The sequence below is a fragment of the Lolium rigidum genome, chromosome 2 (assembly GCF_022539505.1).
Source record: "Lolium rigidum isolate FL_2022 chromosome 2, APGP_CSIRO_Lrig_0.1, whole genome shotgun sequence".
NCBI classification, from domain to species: Eukaryota; Viridiplantae; Streptophyta; class Magnoliopsida; order Poales; family Poaceae; genus Lolium; species Lolium rigidum.
The window spans coordinates 242,491,921-242,512,083 of NC_061509.1; the positions used below are offsets into that span (position 1 = coordinate 242,491,921).

At 44.5% G+C, this 20,163-nt stretch overlaps 2 protein-coding genes across 2 annotated transcripts; one reads left to right on the forward strand and one right to left on the reverse strand.

Moving 5' to 3' along the window:
• Nucleotides 1-10,802: 10,802 nt before the first annotated feature.
• On the forward strand, nucleotides 10,803-17,424 carry LOC124690711 (probable RNA-binding protein ARP1). The gene is made up of 6 exons (XM_047224063.1): nucleotides 10,803-11,087; nucleotides 11,176-11,294; nucleotides 13,779-13,922; nucleotides 15,764-15,797; nucleotides 16,596-16,875; nucleotides 17,047-17,424. The coding sequence occupies exons 1-6, from the start codon at nucleotides 10,803-10,805 to the stop codon at nucleotides 17,154-17,156; spliced, it is 972 nt and encodes a 323-aa protein (XP_047080019.1). The 3' UTR covers nucleotides 17,157-17,424.
• Nucleotides 17,425-17,926: 502 nt separating this feature from the next.
• LOC124688420 (7-deoxyloganetin glucosyltransferase-like) lies at nucleotides 17,927-19,804 on the reverse strand. The gene is made up of 2 exons (XM_047222100.1): nucleotides 19,222-19,804; nucleotides 17,927-19,114 (listed from the first exon to the last, which is right to left on the reverse strand). Exons 1-2 carry the CDS (start codon nucleotides 19,712-19,714, stop codon nucleotides 18,165-18,167), a joined length of 1,443 nt encoding a protein of 480 aa, XP_047078056.1. The 5' UTR covers nucleotides 19,715-19,804; the 3' UTR covers nucleotides 17,927-18,164.
• Nucleotides 19,805-20,163: the final 359 nt, after the last annotated feature.

Genomic DNA, 20,163 nt, shown 5'->3' on the forward strand with positions numbered 1-20,163 from the left:
AATTCCGCATTATTACAAGATAAATCCGTAAGAGTTTTTAATTGCCTATTCACCCCCCCTCTAGGCAACATCTCGATCTTTCAATTGGTATCAGAGCAAGGTCTCTCCTTGTTTAAGGCTTCACCGCCTTGAGAGTAAAGATGTCGGCTAGTATAGTGCACAATGACACAATTGTCTTTAATGGCACAAATTATCTTTTGTGGAGAAATTGCTTGCTTTGTCATCTTCGGACCTTGTGTCCACATATAGAGCAATTTCTAGATGTCGGTTTTTCTCCTCCGATGGATTCTCAAAATCTATCTTTAGAGGATGAGAAAAACTTACATCTTGAAGCTCAAGTATCTAATGAGCTTTTATTTTCCCTGAGACCCGATTTTCGTAGGTTCTTGATATATATAAAGCGAAAATCGTCTCATGTGATGTGGATCAAGCTTAAGGAAATGTTTGGTGGATCCACTTCTAAATTGGTCGGTGGTGACTCCGAGGAGCTCTCTTCTCCTTCACATCATGAAGAGCTCCAAGTTGCTTCCACCTCCGGTCGTGATGAGTTATCATCTTCTTCCACTTCACCAACGTGTAGCAAGACACGAGGTAATGATATGGTGAGTGGTGAGGAAAATTGCAATATTGATATTGTGCTCAATAGTGATGATTCTTCATCTCTATCCCATTGCAATGCTTCCTCTTTGGACTTAAACACATCTAGCATTGAAAATAATCTACATGCTTGTGTTGATAGTCCTTGCATATCATGTGTAAATTGCTTACATAGATCTCATGATGATATGCTTACCTTGTCTTGTTCCCATAATCAAAATGCTTCTATTTCCTCTAGTTGGTTGTTGACTAACAATGTAGAGGAAACCGAACACTCTATGGATCAAGACACGATTTCAAATGAGGATTCAAGAATATCTTCATCTTCATTCTCCGGTTTGCACATGTGCCTTATGGCAAAAGGATCAAAGGTATCTCCTACTTTGACTCCTAACACATCCTCTAATGATGAGAATGATGATGATGATAATGATGAAGAATATAATACCTTGGTGCATAATATGGCAATGGTATATGCTTCTCTTCATGGTAATAATGAAGCTCGTGCTAATCTCGAACACTCTATGGATACCTTGAATAAATATAGGGAAACCATAGTGGAGTTGGAGTCCCATGTTGAAAATGAGGAAATGAGATTCACTCTCCTCAAGCATGAGCTAAAAGATGAGAAGCATACTAATTTTATGCTTACACAAAAAATTGAATCCTATATGCATGAAAATGAGAAAACTATTGTTGATGCTTGTGCTACTAACTCTAATTCTTGTGAAGCATCTACCTTAGAGGAGAATGTTGAGCTAAGGGCTCAACTTGAGTTGCTAACTAGCAATTATAGAGAATTGGAAGAAAGTCATAAAAAGCTCTCAAGCTCTCATGATGATCTTCTAATTTCCTATGATGGGCTAAAATTAGCTCATGAGGCAAGTATCACTAAGGTAACATCTTGTGAGCCTCATATGGATGTTAGCACAATCTCTACTACAAATGCTATATTGCCATGTGCTAGTCCTTGTAATCCATCTAGTCAAACTAGTGATACACCTTGTGTTGGATTACTCACTTTGCCTTGTTGCTCTAACAATGAAGCTTCTACTTCCTCTAGTACTTGTATTTCTACTAACCATGTAGAGGAAATAAAAGAGCTCGAGGCCCAAGTCCTTTCTTTGAAGAAAGACTTAGAAAAGCGTCATGAAGGGAAATCCGCACTTGACAAGATGCTAAGTGTGCAACAATCCCCAATGACAAGAGTGGACTTGGATTCAACTCCAATAACAAGAACAAGTCCAAGAGCAAGAGCAACAAGAAGAAGGGCCAAGATAAAGTCGATGATCCGGCCAAGTTGGTTTGCTTCAAGTGCAAGGTTGAAGGGCATCATGTTAGATCATGCCCATTGAAGAAGAAGAAGCACTTGAGTGAGAAACAACAAGGGAAACGGCCACAAGGTCAAGGTCAAGCTCATGCTCGACCTCAAGTTTAAGATAGGCCACTTCCCAAGAAGAATCAAGATATTGTTCCCCAAGAGAAGAAACCAATAAAGAAGAGAAAGGGGAACACTTGCTACTTATGTCGTGAGAAGGGGCACTTTGCTTCTTCTTGCTTAGGTGGTACCTTATCTAACCCTATAATTGTTGATAATGATTATTCTCTAGGGAAGGATAAGGATGGCAATGTGTTTGCCAAGTTTGTTGGAACTCAAAGTGGTTTCAAGAAAAGAACCATTTGGGTTGCCAAGCCTATTGTGACTAACCTCTTAGGACCCAACTTGGTTGGGGACCAACAATCTCAAACTTGATCAATAGGTACAAGTGGAGGGCATTGGAGACTTGGCTACTTCATGAAGAATTAAGGGATCTTCATATATTATATTTTTACCAAGCCAAGTCGTATGGATTATCATCTATATCTTATATCCAATGTTCCTCTTTGCGGTAACTTATACTTCAACTCTTCATGTTTATTGTAAGTTACTTGCCCCTTTGCATGTTTGGTTTTGTACCAAATATGTGTATGTATGTGTTGTGTCTTACTTGCCTATCTTGTGTATTCAAGTATGTTTGTTTGACTCATCATATACTTGTGTATTGTTTTGAGCCTAATGCATCTTGATGATATCTTATTTGGCTCTCTTTGAAGTGATTAATGGAACATCCCATTTTGGGGGAGTGATATGCTTTGTGCATCTCTCTTTCTTTAAAATGTGTGTACATGGGTACCACCACTTAGTATTGATATTGCAAGATTATCTAGTCACTATGTGGTGTGTCATACTCATGAGAAATTCAAATTCTAAATATCCATTAATCATCTCTAGTTGAATTTTAGTTGCCTCTTGTTTAGAAGAAATGTTTTATCACATTATGGGGGAGTAATATGTTTTGTACATATCACAAGCCTAGAAAATGTGAACACATGAGGTTATGCCACTTAGAGTTGATGCTCTTAATTATCTTGTTCCTAGGTGGCATGTTTGCTCAAACAAGCTCCATTCCTAATAAAAATCCTTTATTACTCATCTTGTGGGTTCTTGTTTGAATAAGAAATTCTTGGTGCGGTTTTTTCTCAAATACATATCTCTATATCTTATTTGGGACACCGTTTGCTTCAAGTTATTCTAATCATTGCCGTGCGTGATTGTTTGACTAGTTGAAGTTATCAAGAATCTTCATCCGTGCATAGTGCTTAATTGTATATACTTATCCTATGCCTTTTATTGTGAAGTTGATCCCTACTATCATTGTCAATACTCCACCGGAAATTATTTCCAATATACTCATTGTCTTTGACAATTGATAACCTTGTATGTGGTTGAATTTTTGGATCATTTTCACCTTGGATTGTTTCTTACTTCCTTATTTTATTTCCAAGAAATCTTTGTAGCTCCCATATGTCTTCCTTGTCCCTTTGAAAAATCTTTTGATAAATCCCCTTGATTCATATCAAGTGTTTGTTTTGGAATACATACCTTTTCCTTACGGTACATTGTGCCATTGTGAAAAGTGTAGTGGGTTTGGTTTATTTGTTCGAACCTTGCTCCTTTGGGAGTTTTGCTATCTCATTCCTTCTTCTATGCGTTATTTGGTGAATGAGATAAATCTTTGAGCATGTTTGCTTTATTTCATCCTCTATGCTCAATGGTTTCTTCTTAGTCCATTTATTGAACTTTGTTGAACAAATCTTTTGTGATTCACTTCTTAGATATAATTTGGACAACAAATTTGTGTTGTGACACCTCTATGCCTTATTTAATTCTTTTGGTGTTTTGTCCAAAGTATATCTTTCTTGGATCTTTAAAAGTTTTGGTGCATGCTTATATGTAATTTGTTTATACTTGTAGCATGCTTGCTTTCTTTGATCCATTATGTAGGATATAATCCATCAAATCCTAAATGGCTAAGATGTGCATGAAATTCAAATTTCATCTAAATATGCACATGTTTATATGGAGTGTGTCCTATATATTGTGGTTAGTCTAACCATATTGGACCCAATGAGTTTGGGGACCAAGATGTACTTGAATGATGTTTTAGGTACATTGGAGATGCAATGGAGGCTTGTCTCATCTATAAGGAAGGTGTTGTCACCATATGATAATTGGAGTCAAGCTAGGATGATCGATGAAATCTTACCTACTACATCATGCCATTGCTATCTCGGTAACAAGTATCTTATTCATGCACTCTCATATAGCATCCAACCTCTTGTAGGTTGTATCTTGGCATGAAATTATTTATTTTGAAAATATTGCGGTTCTTGAAAAACCCTTTTAAAGTAAAACTTCTTATTGAACATTTGAGTAATTTGAGAAGATGCATATGATAGGTTATATATATCATATTTTATGATTCACCTATCACAAATATGCCCTCTAGCAATTTATTGCATATCAATTCCTCAAAGATCTCTTGTGTGCAATATTGATGAATTTGTGAAATAAATCCGTATTTGTGATACTTGTTGCCTTTCTCAAAACACTCCAACTAGCTTTACTTCCCTTATTGTTAGTTGTGATGTTTTTGAGATTTAACTTGGTTGAAGTTCATTCATATACCATAAGTGAAAATTGGAGCCATAGGCTATATATGCTTCTTAAGCAAACATCCTTTGGTATATGTTATTACTTCATCTTGGATATCTTGTCTTATCTATTTTATTAACCTCTTGTGTGTGCATGTTTCTTTATGGATCACTTTGTCCACTTTAGAAACTCATATACATAAGAGCGTTAATCCATCACCTTGATATCCTTGTTCTTTGCCGACCATCTTTTACCCCTTTGTTTTTAGTGGGTTGGTAAAGAAGATTTATGAGTGCTTGTTTTATTTATTTTCTTCATGCACTCATATCTCGTAATTGTTGGACTAAAGTTGTTTTTGATAAGCATATTCTCTTTACCTTAGTTGTGTTCTAAATGATATATAGGGAGTGAGGATTCCATGTTAGTGCATATTTTATTCAAATGCAAACACTATAAATTGTGCACGAACCTTGGGGAGCTTTCTTATTTTTAGAGCACTATATCTCTCTTATCATGATATCTTTGGTTGTCCAATTGGATCTTTGATTGCTTGCTTTATTTGTTGAAGCTCACTTCACCATGTTATCTTTATGCAATCTTTGATCCTCAATATAGTTTGACTTCCTTAAAGTATTCATCATTGGATATGTGCACTTGATTCCACTCAAATTATGAGAAGTGCACACTTTGGGGAGGAACTCACATTATATTGGCCTTCTAAATTTTTCACCCATTTTGACAATCGATGCCAATGGGGGAGAAGTTTAGAGGGTTTAAGGAATGGTTTTATACTTAAGTTTGGTTTGTGCTTAAGTGTTTTGCCTCTCATGCATTCCATATTTATATGTCTTGCATGGTTGTATATATATAGTGGAAACTATCCCAAAGGTTAATCTTGACAATGTATGCAATGAATTCATGTTCATCACACGTGCATACATTGTGGGGGAGTTTTCTCTATATATATTGGTTCTACTCACATCCCTTGCATTTGTTGTAGTTGTGTGAGTAGAGCCGGTTTTGATATGGCCTAGTAGCTTTGTGTTACTTGACCATATCAAATACAACCTCTTGTATACAACTTATTCTCGGATAAGTTGCGTACTTGTTTCTAATATTCATTATATAAACCCTCTTATTGTGTTTGTCATCAATTACCAAAATGGGGGAGATTGTAAGGGTATATTGCCCCTATGTGTGGTTTTGGTAATTAATGACAACCCCTATGGACTAATGTTTTCATTGAGTTTATATGAAGGAATATTCCATAGGTACTACTTGTACTCCATGTGTTGGATTCAAGTATGGATGCCATAAAGATAAAGGTATACCTTGTGTATTGGCATCAAGATCATCGGTATGAAGATATATATATATATATATATATGTGATATGATCAAGAAGAAGAAATGAAAATGGAGTTCTTATGTGGAACTCAATATTAGCCATGCTCTATCTTAAGTGAGTATGTGAAGATACAAGGTTGAGTTGGGCAAGTTCAAGATGAGCATCTCAAGTGAATCACATGCTTGAAGCTTGCCGTCCATTTGGTGATAATGGACTAGTGAAGATGTGCATCAATGGAGCTTTCCCATCATAGTGTATGGGGGAGCATTTGTGAGTCTTCACGAAGCAACATTGGTCAAGTGAGGCATTCCGGCTTGAGTGAAGCTTGAAGAGTTATCATCAAGATCAAGCGGGATGCGCAAGGCAAAGGTATGGCCTTGCTAGGTTTTCCTTTTACCAGTCTCAAGGTGGATGTTGGGAGACCGGATTATAGGATAGATAGCCACACTATTAAGAGGAGCTTTCGGTTGAGTAACTTGATCACATCGTCTTAGGGAGCTCAATCCTTTGCATACTTTGCATATCCTTATTGCTTCTTGGTGTTTCTCTGTGTGAGGTTCTTGAGATTGTTGCTAGCTTTACAACAAGCCCAAGTTCATCGAAAACGGAGTTCGCATGCATCTTCTATTGCGTTTTCGAGGTTGGGTGTTTTTACCGGTTATTCATGATATAAGGTTCTACCTTTTATATTCATGATAAAATTCACTTCTACAGATTCTTGAGTTTGCACTTTCTATAGGATAGCATTTGTTGTTATCTTACAAACAAAATTAGTTTCATTCTAATCGGAGTTCGGGAGCATTAGTTATTAAAGAAAAAGGAAAAAGGAAAAAGAATAAAAAGGAAAAAGAAAAAAAGGAGGGGGGGCAGCCGGTCGGCCACCCGGCCTGCCAGGCCATGCGCCGGCCCACCCGGCCAGGACCGGGCGCCAACCGGACCGGGCCTGGCGCCGGCCCACCCGGCCAGCCAACCGGCCTCGGCCCCGGTCCACAACCGCCCAGCCCGGCGTTCTCCCGGCCGGCCGGGCGCCTCCTCGGGCCGCCGTCGCCCCGCGCGGCGCATGCGGCTCGCGCCGCCCACGCGCCGCGCGCTCCGGCCTTTTTGCCGCCCGGCGGTGCCGCCGCCCCGCCCGGCCAGTGGGCCGGCCCGACCGGGCGCCCAGCTGGGCTGGTCAGTGCCATTTCCGGTCGGCCGGCCTGGCAGCCGGCTGGGGCACTTTTTTGGGCCGTTTTTAATGCGATTTTCACACAGTTTTCTCCCCAACGGTTATTTCTTCCTCCCTTGCTATAAATACCTTTCTCCCACCTTGAGACAAGCAGTTCTTCCCATTCTCTCTCCTCCATTGTTCCATTTTGAAGAACTTGCTCTCCCCTTTGATTCCTCCAACTATTCTTGCTCATTCTTGAGGATTTGAGAGAGAAGATCTAGATCTACACTTCCACCAAACCATTTCTTCTCTAAGTGAGGGAATCTCTTGGGATCTAGATCTTGGAGTCTTTGGTTGACTTTCCCCTTTGTTCTTCCTCTCCAATCTCATCCTAGCATTCGTTGCTTTGGTGGGATTTGAGTGTGAAGGACTTGAACACCTCTAGTGTTCTTGCTTTGCATCACTGTATAGTGTTGAGCTCTCTACCACGATTAGTTCGAGTGAGAGACCGTGAGCTTGTTACTCTTGGAGGGAGACCTCCTAGTTGGCTTGGTGATTGGTGCTCCGGTGATCTCTTCAAGAAGATTGTGAAGAGGCCCGGGCTTCTCCTTCGTGGAGCTTGTGAAGTGGTTGTGGAGCTTGCCATCTCCGGAGCGGAGAAAAAGCTAACCATAAGGAAAGGGCCATTATCCTTCGTGGGTGTGGTTCGGAGAATAGGGTGAGCCTTCGTGGCGCGGGGAATCCTTCGTGGGACCTCCACTCCTCCAAACGTGACGTACCTTCTTGCAAAGGAAGGGAACACGGGAATACATCCTCGTCTCCGCGTGCCTCGGTTATTTCTATACCCGAGCTCTCTTTCCTTGTGATAGCCATCGTGCTTGAAGTACATATATCTTGCTATCACTTGTGCTACATATATCTTGTGCCTATCTTGCTTAGCTCTAGTTGCTATTGTTACACTTAGTTGAGCTTAGTATATTTAGGGTTTATGCTTGTAAAATAAACGATAGTTTAATTCCGCATTATTACAAGACAAATCCGTAAGAGTTTTTAATTGCCTATTCACCCCCCCTCTAGGCGACATCTCGATCTTTCACTTTCATTTTGAGGTAGGGTTCCTCATTACCCTCCATCGTTTTTTGTGGATTTTTCTGATCGTAACCTCTATCTTTTCGAGATCTATTTTCTCTTCCTTTTTCCTGATATGTGTTCTCTTCTCCCCTGCGTTTCCATCACTAGTCCAGCGTGATTTGCGTGAGGAGGAAGAAGAGAGGGATGGTGACGTGGAGGGAGTTGTTAGACAAGGCCTAGAAGGCTTACTTTCTTTTTTGTTTTATTTGTAAGGTCCAAGAAAAGTATTATATGAGCTGACAGGAGCTCAGCTGAACCAGACTGAGATGGTTTTTAGTTGGTTTTTTTTTCGGGACTAACGTGGCTGACCAGACTGACGGGGGCAAATGAGTGAACGTGGGACTGAATTTGGTTTGGGGGAATCTGACTTGAGCTCAATTCCGTTTTCAGCTAGATGATGATTAATTAGACACTCCTTTTTTTATTGCGCTGTAAAATTGTAAGATCCCTTCCTTTCTCAACATCTTTTAAATTCTTAATAGAAACCCTTAGCTTATTCGCTTGTGATAAAATCCCATCTTCTGAAAGAGAGGTAACTGAAAAGAAGTCAGTAAAAAAATCTAAATAATAATAAGAAGAACATGTTCTAGCCTCAAGGGTCAAGGGATTCCAGAGTTGAACATTGGGAGCGGCATGCTGGTCAAAGGGTATCTGGCAGTGCAAAAGTTATTCCCTCAAAACGCTAGTTGATCATCATCTGCTTCAAGATCATCATGCGCAATTGGCACACGGCGCATCAAGGCTGGTTTACGCCGAGAGGTCAAGGCGAAGATGGCTTATTAATCCGGTAGTAATGGCGTCCAGCTAAGCACCAACCATGCCTCGTCAGCAACGCTGCGAACATCGCAAGGGGACGAGGCGGTGCTGCGCTGACGTCGCGGCGATGACATGTGGATAACTAACGAGGACGCAGTTTCCTGGACAGTACGTGTATGAACTGAAGGACCTTCTCCAGGGTCAACGCTAGACGCTAGACACGAAGTCGGCAACGATCGACGTCCCTCCCTAGTGATATCCACGACAGCTCTTCATTGTTCCTTGGACATTCCCACCAAGAACATAAAACTGTTTATAGGACAGAAAATTCCCCTCAGGGCTCGTTCGGCAGGCAGGGATTAGCGTGTATTACATCTAGTGTTTTGGATGAAAACACGTGTTATTCACAGGGTACGTTTGCATCCATGGTAAATCCTTGCTAAGCTAGGCTAATGATCGATGTATGCAGCTAGCTTTTCATGGGTAGGAGGATGCACGTGGGGGGGCGCGCACCTGGGGCATCGTCACATGCGGTCCTGCTCCCCCGGCCGGTTAAGATGATAATCGATTGGAGTTGACAAATGTACAGCAAGCACGCGAGAAAAAAACGCGAGGAGTTCCTAGCGTTTTAATTCACACGTGTATTAGCAGGTATTAGCAGGTCTTTCGGGAATATTTGAGGTTCGACACGTCCAACCCGGTTGAAACCCGGCCTGCCGAACAGTTCATCTGGTATTTGTGAGAATCTTGACCTGTCCCAGAAAAGCTAAACACCCTAATCCACTGAAAACCCGGTGTGCCGAACGAGCCCTCAGTTGGGCTATACGACACCCGTAGATGACGGGACACGTACGTATATGCGTACGTAACACAGCGCGTGTATCTTCCGCACAGTACTAGTACTGAATATTAGTACAGTGTTTAATTAGGCCGCATTTGGTAGCAAATTAATGGATTTGGATTGTTCCTCGGATAAATTCTCTACTCCGTACTACAGTTCCCTGGGTAGCTAGCTAGCGTGTGGAGGTTTGCGCACGAGGCGGAATGGAGTGGCGTGCCCGATGCGTGCAAGCAGGAGGAAGCTAGCAGCAGCAAGCCCGCAAGCAACCGCAACCGTATGCGGGCAGCTCCTCCGCCACCACCAACTCGATCGCGCAAGAGTAGATCGTAGACAGACAGAGAGATATGCCGCCGTTTGGCTAGTGAGTTCGTTGCGCTCGATGGAGAGCGACGGGGCAAGGCATCGGCATCGCACAAGTGGGGGAAGGTGGCAGGCAGGCAGCTCCATGTACGTACGCCTGCGTTGCGAAGTTGCGAGCACCTCTCGAGTACAGCAAGGAGGCAGCAAGGGAGCTTATTATAGCCGGGCGGCCCATTGGGAAGTAGAGTAGAAGCAGAAAGGGCCACGCAGCTGTCATCCCCCTTCTCCCCCTTCCTTCCAGCGCACAAGCACAGCCGCCCCTTCTCTTTTTCTTCTTCCTTTCCCTCTTCTCTTCTTCCTAGCGTGTAGAGTCCATCATATCTCTTCCGAGGTAGAGCGGGGCGGGTTATGGAAGGATATCTTTCTAGCAATTGGAAACCGATCGAGAGGAGGAGAGAGCAGGAGCAGTTACCGCGCCGGATCGGACCGAACCGGCCCGGCCACAAGGAACACTAACTGCCCACGCCCACGCGCCGATCCATCGGGTAATAAGGGTGTACACAGAGAGTCCAGGCTGATAGCTTGTTCCATCCCGGCAAGACTTGGAAAGCCCCCAAGACCAAATAGGAAGGCCCGCGGAAGGAGGCGAGCCTTCTCTGCGCGCGGCGTCGTGCGGTTGCGTCCTACCTTGCTGCTCCGTAGAACACATGGCGTCGGCGCCGGCTCCGTCGTCGTCTTCCTCCTCCCCCGCCGCCGGCGGGTCGTCGTCGTCGCCGGCCCAGGCGCCGGGGACAGGAGGAGGAGGTGGCGGCGGCGTGCCGTACCACCGGTCGCGGTTCGGCGACACGACGCTGACCAAGGTGTTCGTGGGCGGGCTGGCGTGGGAGACGGCCTCCGCGGGCCTGCACGACCACTTCCGGGACTACGGCGAGATCCTCGAGGCCGTCGTCATCACCGATCGCGACACCGGAAGATCCAAGGGATACGGATTCGTGCGTCCTCTACCCTCTCTCTCTCTCTCTCGCCCTTGCTCTTGATGCGGGGCCTTGGTCTCATCGGATTCGTATGTGTGCTACGCAGGTGACGTTCCGGGACCCGGAGTCGGCAAGGCAGGCGGTGCAGGACCCCAACCCGATGATCGCCGGCCGCCGCGCCAACTGCAACATTGCGTCCATGGGCCCGCCGCGCCCGTCGCCGTCGCCTCAGCGAGGAGGTGAGCGCCCACGATTCAGTCCCCTACCTCTTTCCTCCCTCCCTTCAGTTCCGTTCCGTTCCTTGCAGCAACAGCGCGCGCGCATGTGCATGGCAGCAGCAATAATCGGGACATGATTAGCGGCGCAAGCACGCGATTAGCAACGGGAGGATAAGCTTGATTAGGGCACGCGCGCCGCCTTTTTTTTCTTCCCCTCGCGTCTCTCCTTCTCCTACCTCGTTTGCGTGCGGCGGAATCGTTAGCCGGCCGGCATATGGGTGGTGGGGCCGGGCTCCAGCCTTGAAAGGCCCGGGCGCCAGCAGGACGACGACTCGACTCGGGGTACCTGCTCTGCATTTGCATTGGGAGGGGGGCATGCTTCCTGACAACACTCATGGCTGTGCTTTCGCCAGCCTGGCCTCTGCATGCATTCAGTTACTGCTACTGTACTGATTACTCACCTTAATCGGTAGGAGGAGTACTGCTCACTCCCGTCTCCACAAATATGCTTCCTCTTTCAACATTTTGCACAATATTTTTATGTTTTTGGATAACATTTTGAGTTCTCTACAATGAGTAGAAAAAAATATGAGTGACCAGAGTTTTCTCAAGTCAATCATATATATTCATGCATAATACACTACAAACATTGACCTAGGATGATCTAAGTATTTTTTTCTGTTGATTGAGGAAGTAGTAAATAGCATCACCAATGGGGGTTATATGGGGATATTTGTTGATCATCGCTTCTTGCCTACTCCCTCCGTTCTGAAATACTCCCTCCGTTCTGATTTAGTCTACATTCTAGAAAAAAATGAGACAAATTAGTAGTGCATTTATTAGTACTACTTAGATATTTGAACAACCAATCCAAGATACATTGAAAATAACAACATCCAATAAAAAGAGTAAAACCACCTCGTTTTCAGTGTTGTTGTTGACTAAAAGCTAGAATGTAGAGTATTTCAGAACAAATTTTGGGGCTAGAATGTAGACTATTTTAGAACGGAGGGAGTAGTCTACATTCTAGCTCCAAAATTTGTTCTCAAATACTCTACATTCTAGCTTTTAGTCAAAAACAACACTAAAAACGAAGTGGGTTTGCTATCTTCATTGGACGTTGTTATTTTCAATGTAGCTTGTATTGGTTGTTCACATATCTAAGTAGTACTAATAAATGCAATACTAGTTTGTCTCACTTTTTCTAGGATGTAGACTAAATCAGAACGGAGGGAGTATATGTTTGGCTGCTGCTGCTTACTCGTTAGGGAAAGGAGTTGCTTCGATTCTAAGCAGCGACACCATCGATCGCTCCAGCTACAAAGCGGTGTAAAGCGGACGCATGTTATCGCTGGAGAATCGGGAACCCTGGCCGTTAGCTTTGCCTTTTCTGGTCAAGAGAACTGCACGGCATCACGAAAGCGTTCCCACGCATATACTACTACTCTCTTTGACAGGGTTTTGGTGCTTGACAACGAGTTTGTGGGAATAGATAGATAGATAGATGCTGCATGATGCATGCTGCTTGGATTGCTCCAGTTCATTGCTCGCTAGCTTATGCGTTTCTGCGTGAATTTTGACCTCAGGATATCATGCCATTTGCAATTGCTATATCGTCCCGGCCGGTGTTTATTAATTAGGGCTTTGTGTGGTGCTTTTTCAGATAAGTGTATTAAACCTTTTTTTATAAAACGGTTGGGTTGTTTGCACGCTGTTTTTGTATCTTGGAAGCGGTATAGGCCTAGTGCACTACAGCACACGAGTACCGGACGTCCAGACTGGAGTAGGTTGTAGTGCAAGCTAGCTTAGCCAGCTAGCTAAAAATAAGCCTTGAATTATTTGGCAATGATCTAGCCTACGGAATGCTTCATACTATAAAGAAAACCTCCAAAATATTCCAGTTGTTGTTCTTGAAAAGATTCCTTTTCTTTTTTTTAAGAATTGGCCAAATGCAGACACCAGAACAATCCTATAGTTTTGATTTTGTCACGAAAAAGCCTCGCATTATTTGGCAACAATCTAGCTTAAGCAATCTTTCATGTAAAGAAACCTCCGTAATTCTTCCATTTGTTCTTCTCCTAAGAAAATATTCATTGTTCTAAGAATTGGCAAAATGAAGAGACCAAGAAAATCCAATCGTTTCAATTTTTTTAATGGAAAAAGCTAAAGTAATTAGTTTTGGCATGCATTTAACTTGTGAGAATAATAAGACCATAGGAAAAATACCCATGCATATGTGGTCAAACCCAGACCAACGTAGGGCACATGGTATCTCCCTCCCCTGCATACATAGGGCCATACGACTGTTTTGCAACACCTGGCTTGGCCCCCCTGCCCTCATGTCCTGTCTGCGAAACACATGACTACGTGATCTGCTACGACCTCTGCGCGGCACATTTATTTGCTTGTTTGTTGTGAGTTGCTTCCTCTGCAGCATATAACATGTCTGAATTTATTTCTTCATGCATTGTTTTTTTATGTCTGCAGGGAGGACCCAGCGTGGGCCCCACTTGCCGGATCAGCAGCCCCCGGGCCCGCCGGCGTACGTGGGCGGCGGCAGGATGCAGTCGCAGCACGGCCACCAGCAGATGCCCACCCAGCCCCAGGCCATGTTCTACCACCCTTCGCAGTACGGGTGAGTGTCATTTCACACACCCTATGCATATATTCATGTCAGTTCCACCTTAAAATCACGGTGCAGTCATAACCACGGTTGATGGCCTGCTGCGTCATATCCTTGCACAGTGAAAATTCTGAACCCTCACTTGGCTAGGGACTAGTCACTTAGTCTTGTTAAATGTTGATTAACCAGTTCGTGGTAAGGTAGAAATTAGGTGCTAATTGCTGAAATATTCAGAGAGTGATAGATACAAAGCGTTGTTTTCGTACAGCGACGATCGAACACATGTCGCTGTTGCTACATTTTGTGTGTGGTTCAGAGCGTTGCTGATCCTGATGTAAACGCTGTAGTTTGACATTTCTTAGCTGATAACGACTCATACACCGATCCCTTGGCTGAAGCGAAGAACAGAACATAGAAGTTGTTGGTTGTGGTGCTCTTTATTGCAGCTGATGGTCTGGGTTACCGAATCGACTACACACTGCTCGGAGCGAGAGCGAGGTCAGGTCAGGGTCGGGTTGCTTTCGCGCAGCAGCGCTTTCGGTTTCCGCTTCCTTGCTTCAGATAGTACTGGTACTACCAAGGAGCAACAGGTCCCCGTTTCCCCCACGTCTTGGCCCTCTGAGGAGGCCCTAGGCCTTTGCAGCTCGGAGATGGGCATTCAAGCCTCTCTTATCCCTCGTTGCCTTGCCTGCAAACAGTCTCTGCGCTTCGTTGGCATTGCTTGGAGAGTTTAATGGCCGCGTCCAGATCTTCATGCCACTTGGCTATCTCGCTGGAGCAGTGTTTCTGGGTCACGGTTGACGTGCCCCATATATATGAATTTATTGTACAGGCGTGTACAGATCGTTGGCACATGAATCCATGACCTGGTCCGGTTAGCGACAAGTCGTTGAGGTGCTTCTGCAAACAAAAACAAAAAAAAGAGTAAAAATTGCACAAGGTTTCTGCATTCTTACTCATGAAAGTTGCAAGTGGAGTTTGAAAGTTTAATTTTGAGTTTAACTAACTTCTTTATAATATACGATGTAGACATTTTCTTTCTCTTTAGTAATTTTGAGTTTAACTAACTTCTTTATAACATGACCCAGTCTGCCCATTAAAAGTAGTCTAATTGTTTATGCAAAAGAAAGGTACAAATCGCAAGCGGTTCTGCATTTCTACTTATTTTCGATTTGGTGGTTTACAAGTTTAAGTTTTCAGGTGGGTTAGTTGTGTTTTTTTTTTTGGCCGAAGTCAATGCTTTGTTAGGAGTTGTGATTAGCCAACCAGGTGTGTTCAGTTTCTTGCAAGCAAACACTTTCTTGTATGAATAATACCAGTAGTCAACTACTTCTGAAATGGAAGTAAAGGAAGGACTGTTTGTTTGATATGGTACTAGAATTTTGTACATGTTTTTTGCCAAATCTATTTCTGTGTTAGGGGAAAGTGACTAGCCATGCATTCTTAGTTTCTTACTCACATGCATGTTGCAACTAGAGTTTACAAGTTTAATTTTGAGTTTAAATGAATTCTTTGTAATACACAATGGATAGACATTTTCTTTTTCTTTAGTTAATTTTTATGGCAAAGTAGGAGTAATTTTCTTGTTAGGAGTTGTGGTTAGCCAGCTAGGTTTCTGTGGATTCTTGCAAGCAAGCACTAATACCAGTACTACTGGAATGGAGGCAGAGGAAGATGCAGTGTTTGTTTGATATGGCCCCATCTAGAAAGTAACTTAGTGTCTGAGATAAATTTGAGCTTTACAGCCATGATTGTTCGTACATGTGTCTCCGAGAGGCAATGGTGGGTCCTCCCCAGCTTGATCCCAATAGATCTTCAATAAGGCACTGATGAAGTTATGTAAACTTTTGCAGGTATTGGTACCCACCTGATTATCCATACAACCAGGCAAGCATTCCATTCATCTCCGTCACTGTTATTTCTGTTGTTCTAATTCCATCACATGGAGATGAATGGGCCTTGGTCTTGTCATGGGCCTTGGGCTGGGTCGTGACACTACCCAGCTATAATAAATGGCAAACAGTACTCCAAACATAAAAGTTGTTTTGGCTCCGGAGATCCCCTCTCTCGGTATTTAAAAAATTCGAACACGGTATTTTGAAGTTTAAAAAAATCCAAAAATAATTATGTGGATACATGCACATGTTATCTACATATATGGAGATCTTTGCTAGATAATATGTAGTATTGTAGGATACACAAAAATCACCAAATCGTAGCTCTGAAGAGGCAAGAAAATAACTCATTTTTACTTCCAAGATTTGTCATTTTTGTGCAGGTTGCATATGAAATGATATTTGATGCAAATTTGCTTGTAAACACTAGACATGTATATGTACTTTTATGTTTTTTTTTTCAGAATTTTTGGAGACCCAAAAATAAACTTTTTTCCTTTTAAAAAAATGAGATCACCGGAGGTTGGGAGCTACGAGTGATTTTCCGATAAGTTGCGCTTGTTTAGTGTTCAATGTTCATGGTCTGAAATCAGGATACTCATACTCGTGGTTCACCTCTTAAACTATAAAAAATTGAATACTGGCAATCTTCAGGAATGAATCTTGGGTAGCTGTACAGTGTTTACATGGAATTAGAAAACTGCAAGTTACACGAATGTCCCACTAGCACAATACTAACCCACTTATTTTCTATCTAATGAACTGACTGAAACTGAAAACTTATGAGCAGGCCTACTACAATCCTCAAGTGCAACAGTACTTCTCGCAGTTATATGGTCAAACCTCTCCTTCATCAACACCCTACCCGTACCTAGGGTACATGCCTAGTGGCCAGAATCCAAGGGCCAGTGGCTTCTTGCCGATGCAGCAGGCTGGGCGGCCACCGTTCTTTCAGCAGCCGATGGCGCAGCAGAGCGAGGGTTCTTTCCAGTCTGCGCCTTCGCTCCCTCCTAATTTCAGACTCCAGTTGCCTGCTCGTGCAATCTCAAGGCAGTCTGATGATGTATCCGGTATGTCACTCTCAGTTGGCTTTGTTATTTATCTTTGACACAACCAAACAATTTATACTGGTTTACATATACTGACATTGCGGAATCAGGGACCTTCTTCCCAGCTTTCTTTATCAAATTCTGTTTCGAATTTTGCAATAAACTCACATGCCTTACTGCTGACATTTTCAGATTCTCAACCTACAGAGACTATCTCTGCAACCGAGGCTACAAACGAAGATAACCATGAAGTGTCAACGGCTGTTGAAAGATCAAATTCAGACCAAAACACATCAAATTGACCTGCCGAAGTGAAACCTGTGCCAAAGTGTTCTGATGTCGACCTGGAGAGGACTGTTGGTGGTCCGTAAAGGAGCACCAAAATACTCACTTGACTGAAAAAATAGCATCCAAATATTTGTTCTTTCATTAATTCTGATTCTTTTCCAATTTCTGTAATGCATTTATTTGGTGAAACCATTGTACGGCGAAACTGAATTTCACGTCAGGAAATGGAATTTTACCACAATAAGTTTCGGAGGGGCACACATGCTGCTGCCTGCCGTCTTCTCTGTCTTGCAACTCCTATTATCATCTTTTGAGAACAGAGAATAATGCGTGTAAGATCTGTAGTATGACAGGTGAAACTTCGGACAAAAAATCACATTGTGTAGAAGCATCTATGTTCCTGTTTTCTTCAGTCCAGAAATTAACATGAACCCCAGAAGTTCTGAACAGTCGAAAATGATTACATAGTACTTTACTTTTCATATACCCATCACAGCGATCAGTACTGATCCAGCAACACAACAAAAATTCCTGATGCTGCTGGAATCTGAAGGTCCAAGTACCTGAGGCTCACTGCAGGATGAAAAACCTACTTTTGTTTATTGCTGTTCTTGCTTGTATGAACTTGTAGTTTGTCGTGTTAGCTGAACTTTGTTTTGTTTAGGGGAAACAAATATTATCATGTTTTTGCTTCGTAGTGATGCTCGAGGGCGAGCACTCGCAGCGGATTTCCTGATGATACCTCGTTTTTTCTAACTTCTATTTCCTATAATCCCTTTCTTGCTTGCTTGTAAAAAAACTTATTATTTCCGTTATGCAAGTAATAGAAGGGGGCTAACCCAGTTGGAAAAAATAGGACTGATCCAGCAATACAACAAAAATTCAGGACTCCGGATCTGTCCCTGTAGTTTCCATACACAAAAAGATCTGAACAGTGGAAAATGGTTTACGTCATGCTGTAATTTTTCTATACCCATAGCAGCGATCGGGAGTTTAGGACTGATTCAGCGAGAGAAAAGATTTCAGCTTTCAGGATCACTCCTTCCAAGCAAGAATTCGACCAGACGACCAATGCCTATGCTCGATGTCCCGCCTTCCTCTGTCGCCGCTACGGCCTTCTCCTTCCACATCGCAGCCTTGGCTCTCATGTCCTTGCCTTTGTCGCCGTCCATGGCCTCGAGCACGAGCCTTGCCACGTCCTCCCTCCTCACGTTGCTATCGATCTCGAGCCCGATGCCCCACTCGGCGCAAACGTAACGGCAGTTGGTCATCTGCTCGGCGAAGAAGGGCCAGCAGATCATCGGCACGCCGGCGCAGATGCTCTCCTGCGTCGAGTTCCACCCGGAGTGCGTCAGGAACAGCCCGGTCGCCGGATAACCCAGGACTTGCTCCTGCGGGCACCAGCTCAGGAAGATCCCTCTGTCTTTGGTCTCATCGACGAACTCCCCCGGCAGCACAGCCGTCTCGCCGGCGACGAGGTCGGGCCTGATGACCCACAGGAACGGGCGGCCGCAGCGCGCCAGGCCCCACGCGAACTCGATCAGGTGGGCGTGCGACATGACCGTGATGCTGCCGAAGTTGACGTACACGACGGAGCCGGGCTGCTGCTGGCCGTCGAGCCACGCAACGCAGCTCGCGTCCTCCTTCCAGAGGTTGCCGCCGATCGCTTCAAGCTCCGGCCGCGCACGCGCCGCGGCGACAGCGAGCGCCGGGAGCGGGCCGACGGTGTAGACGCGCGGGAAGATGCGGCGGAGCGCGTCTACGACGTCTTGCTCGACGGCGTCGAACGTGTTGAGGATGACGCCCTGGGCACGGTGCGCGTTCTGCGCCTCGCCGCTGTCGAAGTTGAGCATCACGTCGTCCCGGTCGGTGGTGCGGACGAAGCTGGGCATGTCCCGCAGCCGTATCCCCGGCATCCCGGGCACCCAGTCCAGCATCGTGTCCAGGTAGCCGTTGGTCAGGTAGCTCTCGTCTACGACATGTTCAGACTATTTTCAGTGAATCACACACTGACAGAATTCAGATAATTTTCAGACTGATCCAGCGACTACTTGGTACTCCAAGCTCGATGGGTCGTACCTTTGAGTGGCACGTAGCCTCTGTCGATGAGCTCGGCGAAGTGGAGGTACCCCATGAAGCCGCACGCGCTGGTGGTCCAGAACACCAGGGCCGGGATGCCCATCTCCTCGGCCACCTCCAGGGCGAAGCTCATCACGCCGTCAGGTATAAGGCAGCTCACCGGCGGCCTCCCGGCGTCGTCGAGTCTCACCAGGAGGTCCCTGAGGAGCGCGGCGCCGTGCGTGGCGAAGGACGTGCACAGCGAGGGGATATCCTGCGTGACATCATCGTTCTCGCACGGCGGCAGGCCGTCCGGTATCGTCTCGAACCGGAAGTCGTCGAGGCCGGCGAGCGAGTCGGCGCCGCGGGATCGGAGCAGGCGGCGGTGGTTGTACTCGGAGTTGACGAAGGTGACGAAGAAGCCCCTGGCGTGCAGCACCATGGCGAGGTGCAGCAGGGGCGTGACGTGGCCCTGCGCCGGGTACGGGATGAGCACGGCGTGCGGGCGGCTCATGGCGCGGTTCTCTCGATTGATCGAGTGGCGCCGTTGGTTGCAGATGCAGAGGTTTACCGTGGCAAGAAACGATCTGGACAGGGAGAGTAATATATCCCGTTCATGATGATGTCAAAATTGTACGCGTGCTTTCATATGTACGGAGTAGTGATGTATTCTGTTCTACAAGTACGAGATGGCCCTCTTTGGATTTTGTAAGTGAGATATGGTATTCTATCCAAATATTACGAGGTTTTTGTTTTACTTATAAAATGAATGTGCTAACAATACAATGAATTATGAATGTGCTAACAATACAATGTATTATATAGGCCCCCGGATTATTACACAAGTCTCGCATAGGTTTTAATTTTTTTTTTTGAACACATTACAAATGTGAAGCTCACAAACACGCACATAATCTCACCCATATGAACTCACACACGTATACCATATCCCTATGTGTACCT